Raw genomic sequence first — 20600 nt, forward strand, 5'->3', positions numbered from 1 at the left:
TTTTTTTGAACTTCTTAATGAAGTAAGCTTTTTGTAATTATGCTAGTTTTCTCTCTAGACAGTGAGGAGAGGGAGGCATCAGTTCTAGGTACCCGTTCTGCTGCAGACCCCTTCTGAGTTGTCTGGGCAGCTTGCTACTTTAGCGTTGGCTGCCTGAAAGAGTGCCAGCCCCCGTGAAATGGGGAGCAGGTAACGTGGTTATGTTTTTTCAAAGCCTTTTGAAAGGCTTAGCCTTGATAACATAAAATCATTTGCCAACAGTGTATGTCTATCTATCTAATGATTTTTAAAATTTTTAATTTTTTTTTTTGCCCAAGCATCTAAGTATGCTCGTGTTCGTGGTTGCTGGTGGTTTTTCTTTTGCTACCGTTACTGTTAAATACAATAAGTGGATGAGAACCAGTTTGTTTAGTATCCAATAAGTCTGGCAACTCTACTATTTCCCAAGTAATTAGCACAATCACTTGTTGATACTGAATGTTGCTAGGAGTGGATGTTATGAAGGAGGATATTAAAGCTGGAAGGGAACTCAAAAATGATTCAGTCTAATCCCAGGTCACCATGTCATCTGTAAAAATTGATTCCTGAAAGCTATTACTTTAACAGGTTTTTTTCTCTCTTCTGGCTTGCTGGGAGAACTTTCTGAATTTTACATGGTTGCTTTGATGTCAGAGCCTGCGTAGCAGGCTGAAATAATGGAAACATGTACGCTTTGCCAAAACTCAGGCCCTGGCATAGTCCAAACATTCAGGTTGGACTGAAGGACTCTTTGGAGGTATTTTCCTTGTATGGCTTGTGCAGTTCTCTGAGTCAGCAGAGTAGTTGACGGGTCCCCCATAGTAAGTGATAGATCACAGCTTTAATCTTCCCTCCCAACATCTGCTTATCAATCTCTTCTTTTATTTTTTAAAGTTGGGAGGGGTTTCTTTGTGAAACAGGACTGATACTGTGTTCAGATTTTGGGAAGCTAAAACTGATGTATGAATGTGAGCAGAAATTACTTATAGTCATTCCTTATGATAATTTCTTACATCCACAGTGACTTTATTCCCACTGCTTTCTTGATGGTGGTCAGACTGTTATCTTTAAAATAAGTTCCAAAACCTCATTTTCAAGAGTTGTAGGTATCTTGAACCTTTGTTAGGTTTCAACCCACACTGTTCTTGGCTGTTCCAAACTGTGAAAGTATTTTAGGGGCTTGGAGCAAATGATAAAATGTATTCTGTTACTAGAAATAGCTTCATTTGATGAGTTTCTATTGTGTTAATTTCAGGGAACTGTAAATACTCACAGTGTAGAGAGTATCCATATTGAGAAGTGTACGTGGGTTTTTTTATGCAGTGTAGAATTAAACTTGCAAGACAAAGTGCTTAGGTTATTTATCTTTTATCCTGTTCGTTGTAAACTTTATGAGCTCGTTCCTATTTCAGTTGCTGTTGGAACGGAGATAACTTCACTGGGCATGATTCATGGAAAGGTCATAGCTGATAAGTGCAGCCTTGCTGCTTTGACGTCCTGTTACATGATAGTACGAGGTATTTGTAAACATTTTAAAAATTATTAAGTGGTACAGGATTAGTTGCCTTTGTGTTTTTATTTTTTAGTTCCTTCAGGTTTCTCTCTCGATTTGTGCGTATTTACGCCTCTCCTACATGTGTCTTACACCCTATTATGAGCTGCCACAGTCTACTATAACTTTATGCTGCAAACCCAAATCCCTTAATCTGGTTTCAGATTGGTACTCTAACTGCATTCCCCCCCCCCCAGTTTTAGGACTGCTTCAGCATCTTTGGTTACAGGTGCAGTAAACCTATAAACTCACATTAATGTATCAGCTCTGACACTGCCTGTATTCAAGTGGCAGCAGCAGTGGCGTGTCCAGACATATAAGAAGAATCAGCAGCTTTTTCTGCCGCACTTGTGTACAAGAGCCTTGTATTTGGAAGCCACTTCAAGCTCTTCTGCTCTTATGACTCAATGTGAAGCAACAAATTAAATTGTTTTTTTAGTTTAAACTAAATTCTCTTGCATTTTCAGTAGCACTGATAAAACGCATGGGTTCCTAGGTTGTCATTGGAATTACTGCTTTCGGTTATGTTGGAAGCATTATAAATTTAAGTGGGCTTTCCCCCTCTCCCCATCTGAGGTGTTAGCTCATTCTTTTGTGTCTGTTTCTTCTTTCTGTCCTTCCTTTCTCTGTCTTCTCTCACCTGAAAAATCACATGTACTCTTCTGTTATGTGCAATAGTGTCATTTTGGTCCCAAGCTTTCAGATCTTTCTGACTTAGCCTGTTTAGATTTTTTTTTTTGATTCTTGCTATTTTCACCTTTCCAGATGAAGACTACTCTTACAAGCTTCCCCCCTCCCAATATTTAAACAGAATTGCTGTTCTGCTTGGATTGTTCTGCAGCATTCAGTGTTTAAAAAAAATAAAAAATTAAAAAATCTATGACTTCTGTCTGTTTGAAAGTCTAGTTTGGCTTTAGTAACTTGCTATTACTTGATTTTAAAAATGTTTATTAGCAACTTGCTCAACTTGTGATTTCAGTAGTGTTAGTCATCGGTTTGAATTCTCAGGACAGGCAAACAGGTGTATCTGGTAGGATGAGCAGGAGTGGAAAAGCTTGCTCCTAAATATAGCAGGGAAAACTTTGGTAATATCTGTGTGATGATCCATACAGCAGTTGACAAACATCTTCAGGCTCTTTCTCCTGAGGTAAAAACCAACAAAACTCCCAAGTCAAACAATGTCTCCGAAGCCCAATTAGCCTGGGATATGGTAGTCTTTGTAGTTGCTGGTCACATTAACTATCAAGCTTGTAGACATTGTTGTGGCCAGCTCAGCGAGTCTCTGGCTAGAGTGAGATTATATAGTGTAACTTTTATGATAGCAGGTTTCCACGCTCAACCCCGCGGATGCCTTCTGCGTGAATGGGGGGTGTGGGCTGGCAGAGGCCTGTCTTCAGCTCTGCTGCTGCCGGAGTTTTGCTGTTTGGGCTGAAACTTTTCACAGCAACTATCTGCTTCAAGGGAAACTGGGGAAGGAAGAGCAAGGAAGAAAAAAGAAGAGGATGTTGGCTCAGGAATGGATCAGCTGTATGTCCGTGCATAAAGCTACTTGGGAAGGGGACAGAAAAATGAGTGAAAGTCTTAAAATGTTTTATTTGTACTGAGCAGCCCCTCTTTACAAAGGGGAGCTAATATTTTAGCAATCAAAATGTGGCTTCTGAAACCTCTGATAATGTGTCCAAATTTGACCATGACCTGGTCTCAAAATGTGTTCAGTCTTAAGTCTGTTTATTGCGCGTGAGAGTTTAGTACCTCTTACATTCTTTAAATAGTTGATCTGTATCAAGTATGCTTCATCCCAGGGCTTAGCTGTAATTGCTTGTCTGCGATTGCTTCTTACTGGTCTTGGGTGCAGGTACCGAAAGGAGAGCAAGACGACTCTCTTGCAGGCATGTTTATTTGCTTATTTTAATGTTTTCTGTGCTTGGTTCTAGGAAATTAGGAGAAGAATGGGGAAATTCTTGGTGTGCAAGAGACAGGAAAAGTGGAGACAGTGCAGGTATCTTAGAGAAGAAGGGGATGGGACGTATAAGTAATGGATAAGAACATAGGGTGACTGCTATATGGACAGTGGCTGTACCATAAAGAATGAGTCTACTGCTTCTACTTATTACTGTGTTTGTCTAAATAATAATTCTGTGCCATTCTAATCTAAAAGCGTAGATTCTACTAATGGTACAAAGTGGAAGTGGTCACAGTCCATGTTTGCTCCAAAAGAGGGGGAAAAAAAAAAAGCTACTGGTGGGGAAAAGTAGCATGGTTTCAACAGTATGTTAAATAAAGCAGGTAGCTACAGACTAAACATTTAATTGTGGCCTTTCCTTACCTTTCAGTGATAAATTAGCAGCCTCAAAGCTCTTTTTAAGTCTGAAAACGAAGGTGATAGGAAGGTGGAAACTGGGTATGGAAGGTGGATATTTGTTTCAAAGAAACATTAAATAAAACTGAAGAATTATAAAATTGAACAAATGGAAAAATAACAGTCTGATTTTTGCCTTGTGGAGAACACTAAACTTGTATGCATGGAACGTTAGGGCAAAAAAATTATCAAAACTTAATGCATCTGGAGGAAGTGCTTTGGTTTATTGTTTGTTGGGGTTTTTTTTAAACCACAGGCCATTATAAGATGGACAGTGTTATAGTGCTAACAGTACAAAACCAATTTATCTTGCAATAGAATAAAGAGTGAAGGAGCAATGCAGTGGTGGCTTGTAACGGTGCATTTAAATCTGTGTATCTTGTGTATGATTTTCAACAGAATCTTCATTGCATGAAACAATTCTAAGAAGTGAGGAGTTTCATTTCTAGCAATAGAGAAACAATTATCTTTTTATATGGATGACATTGATTCTAGCACCTTTTTCTAACCAGTGTATTTCCAGCTTCTATGTTTTGATATGCTAAATGACGTAATAGGCGCATGAAAACAGCTGCAAAAATTTGTTCCTGTCCTGGCATGTTTTTTTTTTTTCCTTAATATTTCCTATTTTTTTTTTTCAGCTTCATGTTGAACATGAGCCTTGTTATGATCAGTGAGAATGTAAAGCTGGCCCGTGAATATGCCTTACTGGGAAATTATGACTCTGCGATGGTCTACTACCAGGGAGTTCTTGACCAAATGAATAAATACCTCTACTCTGTCAGAGATACGTACCTGCAACAGAAATGGCAACAGGTAAATACTTTTCTGGGACGTTTTGAGGGAAAAGCATTAAAGTAGCAAAAGTTGCCTGCCTTATGGTAAACGAAAGTATAAAAACACTTACAGCATTCTCTGATAAGTTATAGTGCTGTTATATATAGGCTTTTTTGTTATTATATAGACTTACTTAAATCTTTATGACTTCTTGCTCTGGCAAGGACAAAACAGGCAATGGAACTCAGCCCTGGGGAGCCAGGGCACTGTCTGGCTTGTCAGCTTTTTGCTGATGAGTGCCTCTTTTATGCTGAAGTTTTTTAGGCTGGTATCATTTTGAATAGTTTTATTTCCCTCTCAGTGTTTTAGTAGTGTGACTTATAGATCCTTAATAGAAACTCAGTTGTGATTACCACATTAATTTATCCTTAATGCAAACCATCATTTTTTCATTGGCATTCAGTCTATTAGATTGCGCTGTCTTCTGTCATACTTGTTCAATACGCAAAATTTGCTAAAAGTCTCTTCGGTGTTAAATCCAAAATCTATTTGTTTATTCTTTAAATGTGCTGAGGAAAGCAGAAAAACCTTCTTAGTATCTGATGTGAGTTATTCTTGTCTATTAAAGCAGAATCAGGTAGCTTGTGAAACCTTGTGGAATCCATCCAAGTGTTACGTGGGCTTGAACAGAGGACTGTTACAAACTTATTCACAATGTTCTTAATCTAGTTTGGTTTGTTGTTTTTTTTTTTTTATTTTTTTTATCAGGTTTGGCAGGAGATAAGTGTGGAAGCTAAGCATGTGAAAGATATAATGAAAACTCTAGAGAGTTTTAAACTAGACAGTACTCCGCTGAAAGCTTCACAACAAGAATTACCAGCTCATGACGCAGAAGTCTGGTCTTTGCCAGTACCTGCTGCACGTAGGTAAGAAGAAAACTGAAGACCTAATTTAACGTTTATCAGGGCAAAGTGTGCTTTGACTTCAGCCTGTTCCTGTGTGATTTTTGTTGTAGAACTTAGATGTGTAACACTTACTCATTCAGGGGTTTCTGGGGCTTTTGTCTTTTATAAGCTTGACTAATGTCAAGCTTACATAAGATAAGAAAGGATAAGATAATATATGAGATAAAAGAAATGCATTCCTGTCCAACCTGCTCTAGGTGAACCTGCTCTAGCAGGGGAGTTGGACTAGATGATCTCCGAAGGTCCGTTCCAACCCCTACTGTTCTGTGATTTTTATTTTTTTTTTCCTTTTTCCCTGATAAATTTATCAGTGCATGGAAGCTGAACTCTATTTCTGAATTTATATTCTCATCAACTTTGAAATGATGCTCCACGTAGCTGATATGAAAAGGATGAAGAAGTGTTATCAGAGTAACAGTAAAATCTAGAAGTGTCCAAGCTCAGTTCCTTTTGTGTAGCAAGATGGTTCCCTGATCTCCCTCATGAACTGGTCAGTTAGGCTAGCATAAGCCCAAGGGAAGGGGTGGGAACAAGCAGCTGCAGGCAAGCCTGCTTATTTCAGAAGTAGTTTTGAATTATGTGGGGTTAGTGTCTGTGAAACCAAGGCCTAGTGGTGTGGTTTGACAGTGTAGCTGCTGCTGAAAGGGTCACCCTACCCTCCACAGTTGCCTGAGGTTTTTTCCACTTTTGTCTTTGTTGGCGTTGATTAGCAGCTTTGGGATGCTAAAGTGGTAAAAAAGACACTGGTTTGTGGGGCTAGTGTTTTTTGTTTGGCTTTTAGTTGGTTTGGATTTTGTTGTGGGTTTGTTTGGGGTTTTTTTTTGTGTTTTTTTTTTTTTTGTCCTGAGATTAGCTGCCTGAACTGGTTAATTGGCAGTTCTAATGCATGCCAGTGGTAGCATGAAGGAGGAAACAGGAGTGCATGCGAAGCAGACATGGAACTGTGTTTTGATGGAAAGTGACTATTTAAATCAGCTTAGCTGTACTGTCAAACTGTTCTTTGAGGCTTTGAATTTGCAAGCTATTTCTCACAAATGGATAACTTCAGTCTTTATGGGTACATTTTTACATTTCAAAAAAAATTATTTTGAGCCCGATTTCTGAAAGAAATGGGTCTTGTGTGATCACGCTGTTTCTGTTTATCTCATTTAATAACTTTGGAACACCGGTAGCCAATTTAATTCAAAACTTCTGGAAGGTAGAACTTTCATAATGTTTTGAAGCTTTCTAGAAAAGAGATACACAAACTCATGTTTCTGAAAAGGAAAAGACTTGAGAGAACTGTTTCTGTTCCATTTATCTTGCCAGTTGGGGAAGTATTGAGTTGTGGTAATATGAAAAAGCCACAGTGAAAACTTGGACCATGTTGCGTTGGAATAAACACAGCAAGTTCCTATATTGAGATAGCAGAAGTCACAAATGTAGGTGGAAATTAGACGTCTAATTGCACTATTTCTTTATTTGGAGCTTTGGGGTGGAATTCGGAGGTGGCTAGGTGTTCATAAATTATAGATTGGTAGATACTCCATTAGGAGAGTGAAGAGACTTTAACACATAGGATCTTACATTAGCATATTCATGTTGCCTAATATGGATTTCACCCTGAAGAGGTATGTACAGTTCTGACAAACTTGCTGCTGTGAATCAATTAAAGACAACTTTTATGAAGGTACTGGATCCTGATATATTTTGAATGATATGTCAAAACACGTCTATTAGTCCAAGTAAATGCTCTCCAGATCAGAGTCTTGCTTTTTCTGTTCTCTAGAAATATACCTGAACTTAAACCTGACTGATAGCTTATTAATGCTGGAATTTTAGGAACGGCCATGGAAAAAGTGTATTTGCAAGAGTAATGGATTTGTATGAGGAAGAACCTGAATTTTAAAAAAGAAATCCATAATACCAATCACGATACTGGTTTATTCATATGTGCTTCTAGAAGTAGTCTAGTTTCAAACAACTGGAGGCCTCACATACACAAGAAGTGAAAATGAAGTGAAAATAAAGCTGTCATTCCCAAGAAACCTTTACATTTCTTTGGGTAGGAGAGTGAGGACCACTGTGATAAGGAGAAATTATATTGAGTTGGGTTTTTTTTTTGGGGGGGGATATTCTTCTGAACTCCATAATACTAGGATTACTTTTATTTATGAAATATACAAAGCAAGGAGCTTGTTTTAAGCAAATAAGCCCTGAGCTTGTGCCAAAGGGAAAATGGATTTTTAGTGACTATCTAAAAATGTCTGTCTTGCTTCTGACGTACAGATGTTTATCTTGAGCAAAGTGGTTTTTGGTTTTGTAACCGCTTGATTTGATTATGTGGTGCTCACCAGTGACTTTACACTAAGGCTTTTTGCATATGTTACAATTAATTAGACCTTCGCCAGGACCCAGAAAACGTCAGTCTGCTCAGTGCAGTGATTGCAGAGGTCACAATAATCGTATAAGTGCAGCTGTCAGAGGCCCTCACCGTCCATCCTCTCGAAATCCCAATGATAAAGGGAAGGCGGTCCGCAGCCGGGAAAAAAAGGATCAGCAAAATAAAGGAAAGGAAGAAAAGGTAAGCTTGCAAATAACTTCATGAAATTGAGAAACTGAGTCTTGCTTTCTTAATATTGAGTGTATTGCAAAATTAGATGCCTGTAAAATATCAATGTGCTGATTTGAATCTCACCTTGTAAAGTATCTTTGCTTTATGGACAGTCTTGGTTATGGATTAATTAAAGAAAAAAAAACAGCAAACTCAGCTGGAGACAGTGATCTGGGAAACATAGGCTTGTTTACTGCAACTTGGAGATAGTTGTTAAAATTATACCACTGAATTACTGAAACCGAGCCTGATGGAGCTCATTCAAATGGGATGTCCTTGTGGGTTCTTTAATTGCTCTCCTGTATTTTTAGACTGAGATTGATTTGCTTGTTCCAAAGCATTTCAAGATTTATTTAATCTTAAAGGGAGACCTCTATTTATTTTTTCTTGAGGTCTGGTATTAGCTGCAGACTCTTTTCAGTTTAAAACAAACAAAACCGTAACATACTTTATGAGAGAGAATGATCTATGATCCATTCTCTGCAATCAAAGTGCTGTAATTTTTACTTGTGCTCTGGTCTCTATAAATTTAGCTGATGACCAGAGTAAGAGATCATACTGAAGACACTAAATTCATAGTTTTCCAGTCTGAATAAATCGAATATCCATGTAATAGTTTGTTAGCTTCAGCAATCTTATATTGTGGCAAGGTGTCATGGCCTGAGGAAATAGTATAAACTACAAGGGTGGAATTGTTTAGCAATGTAAGCTACTACTTTTATTAAGAGCTAAATTACATTGTCTTTGAGTGATAATCCTCTCTCACTGAGGATGTACATACACAGAGACAGGATAGGTCTTTTTTCTTTTTTACAGTTGTTCTGTCATCACCAGTGCTTGCTGTTAAGTGTATAAAAAAAATGGGGTATGTCTAGTGCATTTTATGTCCTTTCAGTTGCATGGTCTCTGTTTGAGCCCCTTTCAACTGTGTAGCTTCTTTGCTTCTGCTCTACTGCAGAGCTGCTTCTCTGCTGTTCTTGTCTGTGCTTTTGTGTCAGTTAATTAGCTCTTTTTTACTTCTGTGGTCTTGCAGATCACCTTTGCTTATCTTACATATGGAAGGCCTGCTTAATTTTTTTTTGTGTCCCATATATATGGCATATTTATGACACAGGATTTGAGATACTCTAGCTCAGTGTGACTGATCCAGTCTCACACATAATTCCCCCTACCCAGCTACTGTCTCAGATAGTTTTTGATTTCTCTGGGAGAAGAGGCAAACGCTGTTACACTGGGATAGGTGTATGCAGTTCTGATTACCTACTAAAGCAAAGAAACTGCATCAGTACAATATGCTGACTTTGGGGAGAAGGAAACGGGACCAGGGCAGAACAGAAGTCTGGGTGAACCACATAGATCCTGCAGTGCAGCAGTAACATGGATGCTTCATAATGTTCATGATGGTTTACGTTGCTGCCTTCTAGAAATATGATGCTATTGTGGACTTGTTATAAAAATCCATTGGTAGCATAACCATTGTTATGTATTTATGTTGTTATATCCTTTATACATAGAACAAATCCACATCTGAGATTTCAGAGTCTGAACCAAAGAAATTTGATAGTACTGGATACGATAAAGATTTAGTAGAAGCTTTGGAAAGAGATATAATTTCTCAGAATCCCAACATTCGATGGTAAGTTTGAATACTGCTGCCAGTCTTTCTGAATTGGTTGGGTTTTTTTCCCCCTTATACAATATGACAAGAATTAAGTATTTTAGCATATGCTTACGTATAAAAAGTACCTACAGGTGTTTTTTACTCTTTAAATAGGCAACTAAAATCCTTATGTTGCTGAACATTTTCAGAACTCTTTTTTCCACCCATAGAATCATAGAATAGTTGGGGCTGGAAGGGACCTTTAAAGATCATCTAGTCCAATCCCTTGCCATGGGCAGGGACATCTTTCCCTACATCAAGTTGCTCAAAGCCCCGTCCAACCTGATCATACAAAGCTTCTCAAACTTTTCTAAGAGTCCTGAGATTGATTTTTGACATACTCTTTTGCAATGTATAAGATTCTAGTGTCTGCCTGTATCTCTTCATTTAAAAACCTGTTTTGTTACCCAGGGGTGTACCAGGAGAGAAAACCAATTAACAAAGACGTTATGTCAATATAGAAAGCCTTTGAAATCTTGCTAGATGTCATGTGACCGCCAATATAAAATACAACCACGTGCTGGTACCTTTACATAAATGTGTTAAATATTAAACCTTGTACAAAGGTTGTTTTGTGTTCCAAATGTTTCCAAGCTTAGGTGGTTTTGTGAGGATTAAATGAGCAAAAATCTTCTGGCAAATAAAGCAGGCTTTAAAAAAAACTTGAACAATCCCACAAACAACTTTGTATGCATACAGCTGTCATGTATTTCAGTTTAGTTTGTAAATATACATTTCAGTTTTTATACTAAATCTTAAATTACAGCTTCAGGTTTGAAACTAGTTCTCCATATAGATATGTTTTGAAACCAAAATATTACTTGGACACATGCTGATAAGCAGAATGCCTTGAGAGTTACTCTCAAGAAAATAAGACCGGACTATAAAGTATGTATGAATTAATGTATTTGTAATTCTGAAAAAGAATTCTAACAATTCTTTTTAATTCGGCTCCATTTACTAGTCTTCAGTAAATTGTTCTTGTAACAGTGAAAGACAGTATTCAAATTTCAGGGAAGCCAGCATCTCAGCAAAAGAAGAAAGCATTATCTGTAGCTAGCATAAGTTTAATCAACTTGCCTTATTCTGCTTATTCTGTCTGTGAATAAGAACAACAGTGCTCTAGTGAAATAGTGAATGTGTCTCTTTTTGCTTTTGCATCCAGCTGGAGTCTACTAGCCCGATGCCAACTGTAGTTGTTGTAGGCTTTTGCCACTAGAACGTAAATAAATCCAACACATTTTCCTGAATTATGGAAGAGCTGTTACATAAGTTTAATTGCATATTGTTTTGAGCTGCAGACTGATTCTTTTGCATCCTGTCTGAATCTGTCACACAACTTTCTTTTTTTGTCAGGGATGACATTGCTGATTTAGTAGAAGCCAAAAAGCTGCTTAAGGAAGCTGTAGTTTTACCAATGTGGATGCCGGAGTTTTTTAAGGGAATTAGAAGACCGTGGAAGGTATGAAAAAATCTGATCCTGTGATCATAAGTAGGATTCTGAGATTGGATCTTGGCGGAACAAGAAATTTCAGGTGTTTTACAGTTTATATAAATTTTTTCCACTTTTTAGTAACAAAACTTATGGTAAATAGTACTAACAAAAGGAAGATGTCAGCCAGATGAATAGACTGTCTTCAGCTATATTGTTGCGAGTAACTTTTCAAGGGAAAGTTTACATCTAGTATTTTAATATTACACTATTAAACAAACTGTGAAATTTGCTTTGTTTTGATTCTTGTCATAAAAGTGGTTCTTTTTAATTCTAATAGGGTGTGCTGATGGTTGGTCCTCCTGGTACTGGAAAGACTCTCCTGGCAAAAGCTGTAGCCACTGAATGCAAGACTACTTTTTTCAATGTTTCTTCTTCCACGCTTACCTCAAAATACAGAGGAGAATCTGAGAAACTTGTTCGTCTGCTGTTTGAAATGGTGATTGAAGTTTCTTAACATAAATAGTGAGATAATGAAGTAGAATTACTTCTGGACTAGTGAAACCTTGCCAAGATTTAGAACTCACAGCATATATAAACAGCTCTCCAAGCTTCATACACTTTAGGACCTTCTGATTTGGCCATGTACATTCAAGATCTGGTTTTTCCTAAATAGCTTTATAAAAACTGAATCACAGAATCTTCAAAATTGGAAGGGATCTCTAGAGATCATCTAGTCCAACTCCCCTGCTAAAGCAGGATTGCCCAGAGCACATTACTCAGGACTGCATCCAGGCGGGTCTTGAAAATCTCCAGAGAAGGAGACTCCACAGCCTCCCTGGGCAGCCTGTGCCAGTGCTCTCTCACCCTAACCGTAAAGAAGTTTTTCTGTGTATTTGAATGGAACTTCCTATGTTCCAACTTGTGCCCATTGCCCCTTGTCCTGTCACTGGGAACCACTGAAAAGAGTCTGGCTCCATCCAGAAAAATTGGGTCCTCTTTATTTTCAGGGTTAGCTTGTTACATTAGAGGTAGCTCTCTATAAGCGGCTGAGTGCAGTAGAACGTATTTGAATGTAAAACTGGAGATGGAATCTGATTGCTTTCTGGGTGAGAACCCTACTTAGGCCGTGTGTGTGGTGGTGGTGTTGTGGGTGGGTTTTTTTGTTTGTGCTCAAAATAAGTGGGCTTCCAAACTGTAGTTGGCTTCAGAGCACATAACACTTGAAATCGGCTCAGAATATGTAGTCTTTTTTTTTTTTTTTTTTTTATCTGTTAGCAGGTTTGCGTGCAGTGTTTGCTAGGGTACCCAGTACTGAAGGGGGCAGCAGAGTTGCAATTACAGTAGTCAGGAAAGTCAGGAAGTAAAAGATCTTTTACGATATAGTTTTATCATATTAAATAAGTTGGTATCATGCCTGTCAATCAAAAAGGCACACACACACTGGACAGCATCTCAACTGCTGTAGGACAATAGCTTTTATTATCGCAGATCCTTGTCTTTGTCCTCTCTTGTTTTCAGAAAGGTTAGTTATTTTGTGGTTCACCTGTATCTTGGACAGGTTCCATATCATGGTGTCCTAGCTTAGTGTTTGTCCTAGCTTTAACTGAGTTCTTATTCAAGCATTCTGTGATGACTTTCACAGTTATAAATGTTATTCCTAATGTGTAAAACTGCCTTTAGCTTATTAAACATTTGTTTATAGTCCTAACAATTATGGGACTTTGCCAAAAACTGTTCTACTCAAATGTTATTAATGAATGCACGGCTGCTCTATAGTTGTATGCAATGGTCGAAGGGAAGGGTAGGTATTGTTTGGTACTTACGAGTTGATTCATTGGGGTAGATGTTTCATTACCCAGCTCTGAATATGCTGCTGTTTCTTAAGTGTGAGTAGACTGCCATTTCAGTTTCTGCTTTATCTTTTGCTTTCTTTAGGCTCGATTTTATGCCCCAACAACTATATTTATTGATGAGATAGACTCTATCTGTAGTCGCAGGGGGACTTCAGAGGAGCATGAAGCGAGCCGACGTGTGAAGGCAGAACTGCTAGTTCAAATGGATGGTAAATAATCTGATCACTGGGAAGTGCTGGACTGGAGGAAAATAGAGGGAGAAAAAAAAATAAATCAAAACTTCATTCTCAAGAAGCAATTTGTTTGAAAGCCTTACATAAGATTGGGGTAAAAAGATACAGATGCACTATTTGAACTGTCAGTGTGGAAGGGAAAAAAGATACCAATTATTAACAATCTTTTAGCATCTGAGCAATGACTTTATATTACTGACCCAGAATAATGAAGATTCAGTGGAGAATATGAGATTTCAAAACTACAGAAGAAAAGAAGTATTAGTTGCTCCTCTCAGTCTTTACCTAGCATATCACTTACTTTTCCAAAACCATGTAAAAAGTGGTTCAAAATAACTGTCATGTGTTCCAATTTAAACTTCAAAGGCAATCGTTACACTTAACTTCTTTGGGTTCTCTTTTTCTTCTCCTAAAGATAAAAATAAAAAATTAAGGCAATTTTTTATAGAAGCAGTTGGGAGACTTTTCTTTTTAAAACACTGAGTTGCTTACAGTTATTTGTTAATACTTTGCAAATCAACAAAATTTAAAAGTAGGTAACACTGTGCAAAGTTGCTATAGAGGCATCCTTTTTATACTCTTTTGGTCAGTAGGGAGAAGGAAAGGAACAACTGAAAAGTGCTAATCTATGGAGTAATTTGTGATAGAATTCCATGAGTCAAAAGATTTGTATATTTATTTTGGGTTCTCTGATGTTGATACCCTTTATATTTGACTTTAAATAGTAGCAGAGCTGTAATGCTGTTCTCGTAACTCAAGTATGTACAGAAGCTAATTTTATTAGTAACAACTATTTGAAGTCCTTTTATTTGAGCGTTCATAAATGGTGTTTTACATGCAAATTTTCGACTAGAGTAGGTACAATGGCTGTTCTGCAGCCCAATCCTATGATTATAAGCAAAAACAGTAAATGCAGACAGTAGCACGTTTAAAGAAATTAACTTCTTCATATAGCAGCAGCTTCAGTGCTTCAGACTGAGGTATTCTCTCTGCCTGTGAGAAGTTGTGATTCAGTCCACCAAATGTAAACATTCACTTCAGCAGTTTGTAAGAATCCATCTGAGTATGTGAAATATTTGGTGTGGATTCAGAAGTGAAGAAACTTTGTAGGGGAGTAATGCTGCTTTTGTGTGGCTGTTACAGAGTACTGTTGGGGAACGGGGGCGCATCTGTGTTTTGGTGCGGTGATGGTTTTGGGGGGTGGTTTTGGTTTTCCTCATGTGCTGTTCAGGACATTGATGAGGAAATTCAACCACTGTAATGGCAGAAATGCAAACTATTCTGCTGTAAAAGCATTCCAGCCATGGTAGAGAGAAACTTCCTGATCTGAGCAGTGCCGTTTGCCACTGCTTCTAATTAAACAGTCTCCATTTTTGCTTGCGGGCTGTCGTATAGATGAAAAACTGAACTCTGTTGCAGTTAATGATTCTATTGCAATTGGATTTGCTAAAGTGCAATAAAGTAGCTCCTTTAATGTTACAGAATTGTGGATATTGTTCTCTCTGTACATGAAAGTTCATAAAGCATATGTACATTTTGCTTTCTCTTTTCCACAATGCAGGTGTTGGAGGGGCTACTGAAAACGATGATCCTTCTAAGATGGTCATGGTACTTGCTGCTACTAATTTTCCTTGGGATATTGATGAAGCCCTAAGACGGAGACTAGAAAAGAGAATTTACATTCCTTTACCATCAGGTATAAAGACATAGGGAGAGGAGTGGTTGAAAAGACTAAAATGTAAACTTTATCAATATTCCTTTAGTTTTGATGACCTGGTTTAAAAATGTAATTGATAATATGTATGAAAACTCATTTATGAATTCAGGACCGTTTTAAATCTAAACACTGAACGTTTACCTTTGTAGCAAGTACAACATCCTTTTCTCATTCTTCCCTCTTACCCATCTTCAATTTATTATTTATCTTCAGAAAGCAAATTGTGTAGACTCAATTTTCTGTTCTTTGATTAGCAAAAGGTAGAGAGGAACTCCTAAAAATAAATCTGCGAGAGCTGGAACTGGCTGATGATGTTGACCTTGCAAACATAGCTGAGAAAATGGAGGGTTATTCAGGTGCCGACATTACCAACGTATGCAGGTATGTTAACATTGCATCATCTGTGTGGCTGTTGCTACAAACTGAGAAAACTGTTTGTAAAGTAACTCATTTATATGATTAAAGTTGCTGGATAAAAACAGACTGTAACTTGTCTTTTATGTATGGCTAAAAGGTGAAATACTGCATTAATGTCTGCCTAGATTTCCATTTGATATTTTCATACAATAATGATAAAAAGCAGTTGCAACATAATAATCTAAACAAGCTATGATTTAGGTAAAATTCCATATTCTTTCATGTACACCAAATTCCTTATGTGAGGAATATCCACAGGATGGTAGACTTTAACTTGTAGAGTTGCAGTCATTCCACTGAGGTTCTACTACTTCAACAGAACATCCATGTGTAAGAGGTGATAGTAGCAGATGCCAGAATAACTGAAGTAAAAGCGTGGAGTGTTCTTCCTTCATGACACAGAAAAGGTATACCATACCTTTTCTTCTACCTTCTCCATCTTCACTTTTCCTCCGTGCTGTCTGCACGCAATTATTTGTGGGCCTATTCTATAACTTAAACGCTTGAAATAGTTGACTAAAAATACCTTCTAACCCTTCCCTCAATCTTTTCTTTCAAAAACTGAAAAGGGAAGGAAAGGATTGCTATTTCAAGAGACTAATATCAGTCATCTGGCTTACATATAAAGACTTGCACTGTCACGGTTGCAGTGGTGGCAAATTACAGAATCAGCAGTATGGGACAAAACTGAAACTTCTGTTGTCATCTAATAAGCACCTGTGTAACTATGCTTTCAGGCTTTGGAGGTAGCACTAAAGTGTGGTAGTGCAAGGCTTCAGCTCCAAGTTGTGCCAAAACAACTGTTGTGGGGCTGTACTTTGAAGAGGGTAAGAGGACTGTTCTGGATTAAAACCAGACCTCGTTACTTTCCTCAAATGCAGATCCATTTCTTGCCTTGATTCCTAATACATCTCTGCAAACACCTGTCAGCACAACTGAGAGGACAGTATGCTGAGCCGCAGGGATGAATGCAAGTGGCCCGTACGCAGAACTGCCTCCAAAGCCTCTTATCAGCAGGGTCACTTAAGGCTGAACGAAGAGTCTGGAGGCTCAGTACTATTTCCTGTACAGACCTTACACAGTGTCTGGGGAAAGAATGGTTTGTTAGTTGCTCTGCATCAGTGTTTTGCAAATTTGTTTCATTTGTAGGATGAATTTGTGTTCTTTTGCTCAGTCTTAGTGCCGGTTGTGCTTTGAAAGGAGGTTGTGCTAGTAGGTTCATGTTATATGAAAAAGGGTTTATTTGGCCTGCTGCTTTGAGCATTTTAGCTGCTGTTTGTCTCCTGGTCTGTTCGGTGTTCATTATTTGTGATTATTTTATACTGAATACCAATACACTTGTTTAAAAGTCAGAACACTTGCAATGTTTTTGAGTTAATTTCATATCTATATATACACACACTGTTGCTTTTTATTTTTAATCAAAGTCAGTTTGTACAATTGCTATTAAAAAAGCAAAACCGAACAAACGAAAAACAGAAAAGGAACACCCCAGTCTTTCATTTGTGGCAGTCTCCTTAGAGATGACTGAGGTGGCAGCAACCAGCAATCCAGACAAACTGGTGCATGATTTGAAATTAGTAAGAAAGTACTTACATTAGCCTGTGGATTTACACTTTGCTAATGGTGTCAGGAAAACCCGATCTTAAATGTGATTTTTATTTATTTATTTACATTGAGACGAAAAGACATTTGGCTGATTTAAAAGTTCAAACATACAGTATACAAGCACAGTGAAGTTCAAACTTGTAGACTGTAACAGTCCTTGCTAGTGACACAAGCAAAACTTAAGAAGTGAGCCAAGAAAACCGGTTTGCTCAAATTATTCTCCTACCTTAAAGAATTTGAGGTGAAATCCAGTTTGCTGAGCCAGAGTGAAAACCAGTCAGAGATACCAGTACAGTTCCTAACAGTCAGCATATAACTATGGAAAATGAAGGTGAAACTTTATTTTTAAAAGACATTCAGGAAGTGTCAAATGCATCCAAATTGCATATTATATGTGAGTATGAACTGACTTTGGGTCATTGTTTTGAGTGGACTGTGAAGGTTGAAAGGCCTTTGGAACGGAACTGACCCCTGCTGCGTGTTCCAGTAGGTGGCTGCTTATTTTTTTGAATGTAGCTTTGGTACTTCTCCAGGCCCTAAGGCTGCATTTGGGAAAGCACTGAGGGTTGATGTTGGAATGACAGAAAGTCTTTCTTACAAAAGAAAGTGGTGGCAGCTGGACTTGAATTTTGTGGGTGCGGGGGTATTGGTGGGTTGTGTTGGGTTGGGTTTGTGGGTTTTGTTTGTTCATTTGTTTGTTTGTTTGTTTTTTAACTGCTGTCTGGAGGCAAATTAGATGCATGGGATGCTTCCCACTGTCCCTGCCTCACCACCCCCACCCCCAATTGTGTAACACTGGTTTTTAGTTCACAAATGATGTTATAACAGCAAAGCATGGTGACATTTGACTAAGGTGGAGTTCAACAAGGCAACTTTTTGGGGTTGTTCTGAAATTTTAGTTACTGTATTGAGCATTCTAATTGCTAACAATTATTTAGCAAATCCATGAAGTCTGTCAGTTATGGTTTCTTTTTGGCGAAGTGGTGGAACTGAAACAGAATATCCTGGAACTATCTTTCTAAATCCTCCTAGAAGATAAGGTATAAGTCTTCTCTTTGGTTTCTCACCTACTAATATGATATAATACTGTTGTGATATTGCCAGGATTAGCCTTCTATCTTTTTTACTGTTATATACCTTATAATAAGAAGAAAATGCTACTTATTTTGTCTAACAATGAATTAGCAGGAACTTTAGTCTTTCAGTGTTACCCGTTTATCACCTCACCAGCTCATCACCTGCTGCTACTGATATTACTGTTGGAAATCTAAATGCAATCAAACTTAATTCAACAAGAAAGACACACCTGTAAAGACACTTAATGCTTATAGAGCTTGGAACTTTGAAGAGCCACAGGCTGAACAGATTTTATCGTTTAACATTTAGCTGTGAATGTATAGATTGGAGGTAGATACTGTTGACCCCTCTGTCTTTGAAGTGGGATTTCTGTTTGGACCAGGGGACATTCAGAATGTTCCAGTCACTTCTCTTATATATCAGAGGAGTGAAACCATTACTTTGCCTTGTTCCTGTTTAAAAATACAGTAAACAGCAGCTACATCATAGGCATGCAGTGGCATTAGATGAATCAGTTAATCTTTACCTCTTTTGCCTAGCCTGTGAATAGTAGCTATTCAAAGATCCAGTGAGGATAAATGTCCCTTTCAGAAGTATGGCTAGCACGGTATCATAGGCTGTACACACACTTAGAGATCTTCCCGTAAAAATTTACAATTCTTTATTGTATCTTTTTGAATGCAACAGCTTAACTGGAATGCTATGTTGAGCCTTTCAAACAACTGAACCTGCCGTCCTGTATTAAGTAACTTTTTTTTTTTTTTGCATCCGTAATAGAGATGCATCGTTGATGGCTATGAGAAGGCGTATTGAAGGCCTGACACCAGAAGAAATAAGAAATCTTTCCCGAGATGAAATGCACATGCCAACAACTATGGAAGACTTTGAAATAGCTTTGAAGAAAGTTTCTAAATCTGTATCTGCTGCGGACATTGAGAAATATGAGAAATGGATAGTTGAATTTGGATCATGCTGAGTTGTCTTATCTTGAAGAAGCCACCTTAAGTCTTAAAACAGCTTTAGAAGTAATAAGTAGTGTGTCAGTGCACTGCGTGCTCTTTTTAACTTTTGTAATTTAAGAGCAACAGAGGTCTAAATAAATTTTTTTTTTAAAATGCAAATTCTGTCTAGCGCTCTGAACTAGCTCAAATGTTACCCATCTTTCTCAAATGCGAAAGATACTGATGGGATCTGCTTTGATCATCAAGGTTTTAGAATTACTTAAATTTAATACTAAACTCTTGCATCAGGGGGTTTACTCTTGAAAAATAGCTATTGCACCAAAAACCCAAACTAGTCGTGCTAAATGAGTAAGGAATGCTGAGAACTAGAAAATGGGATGAACGAGACCCAGTTGTATAGATGGTTTTGCTAGCTGGTAGTGGAGAATTCTGCCCTTAAACTCTAAGGTGTTAATAAAGAACCTGTACAAAGGCTGACATTTAGAACAGCAACCTTTGTGTTCCTAACAGTCAGTAGATTCAACTGAAGTTTAAGCAAGGGCTAAGAGCATCACTGGCTTACAGTATCTATTAAGTAATATTAAAATACATCCAGCCAGTGTAAACTAATTTTCTGCAGCCAGCGGTAATGCAGAGTCATATGTGTAATCTCCTTGTAAGCCTGAGAGAAAACAAAAGCCTTCTGGCATTAGTTCTGAAAGAGGTTTTTCTTCCTTGACTGTATGGTACTGTGAGCTTCAAAACTCTGGACTGGTGGTAGGTTGGGTCCTGATGTGCACCACACATTTGTCCTGGTAAGGCTGTTCTGTGAAGGCAGTGTGCGTGTTATGTTTGTGCTCAGTTGATTTCTGTTCGTAACCCTGACCTTACAATTGATGTAAAATGTAAATTATCTTTTCGTGTTACTTAACAAGTTGAATGTAGAAACAATTCTCTGAGAATGGTTCTGCAGCGACCATTTAGGTTATCATTTTAGATTTTGCTCAACAGTGGTCATTGTAACTAAAACATCTCTCGTTTCTGTCCATCTCCCCTAGTATTTTGGAAACACTTCTTCCTGCTAGCTCTCATCGGAGCAGCTGGCTGTAGTTCTGCTTAGAGCTAAACTTCCTGCTTTTTCATTAATCAAATAGGTCTAGACTTGTTTCAGCTGGTAGATACATGCTGTACGAAACTGGCTGTGGAATTCCTGCTCACGTGTCTCTTCAGATGCTGCGAGGCAGCTTGGAAGGACAAATGATAACGAAGAGTTGCACTCGGACCAGAAGGCAAATGCATCCCAAGTACATGTTGTGTAAATGCTGTTATTGTGAACATCTTGTTTATGTACTTAAAATTCACCACTGGGTCATGAGTGACAGCTAGACACGCTGC

General features: G+C 38.0%; 1 protein-coding gene across 1 annotated transcript; it reads left to right on the forward strand.

Moving 5' to 3' along the window:
- The first annotated feature begins 4574 nt into the window (after nucleotides 1–4574).
- Nucleotides 4575–19385, forward strand: KATNA1 (katanin p60 (ATPase containing) subunit A 1). The gene is made up of 10 exons (XM_009883285.1): nucleotides 4575–4745; nucleotides 5475–5632; nucleotides 8051–8234; nucleotides 9779–9900; nucleotides 11281–11386; nucleotides 11697–11855; nucleotides 13295–13421; nucleotides 15007–15141; nucleotides 15417–15543; nucleotides 19042–19385. The coding sequence occupies exons 1-10, from the start codon at nucleotides 4575–4577 to the stop codon at nucleotides 19238–19240; spliced, it is 1488 nt and encodes a 495-aa protein (XP_009881587.1). The 3' UTR covers nucleotides 19241–19385.
- The last annotated feature ends 1215 nt before the right edge of the window (nucleotides 19386–20600 follow it).

This window comes from Charadrius vociferus, unplaced genomic scaffold, assembly GCF_000708025.1.
Source record: "Charadrius vociferus isolate BGI_N301 unplaced genomic scaffold, ASM70802v2 scaffold114, whole genome shotgun sequence".
NCBI classification, from domain to species: Eukaryota; Metazoa; Chordata; class Aves; order Charadriiformes; family Charadriidae; genus Charadrius; species Charadrius vociferus.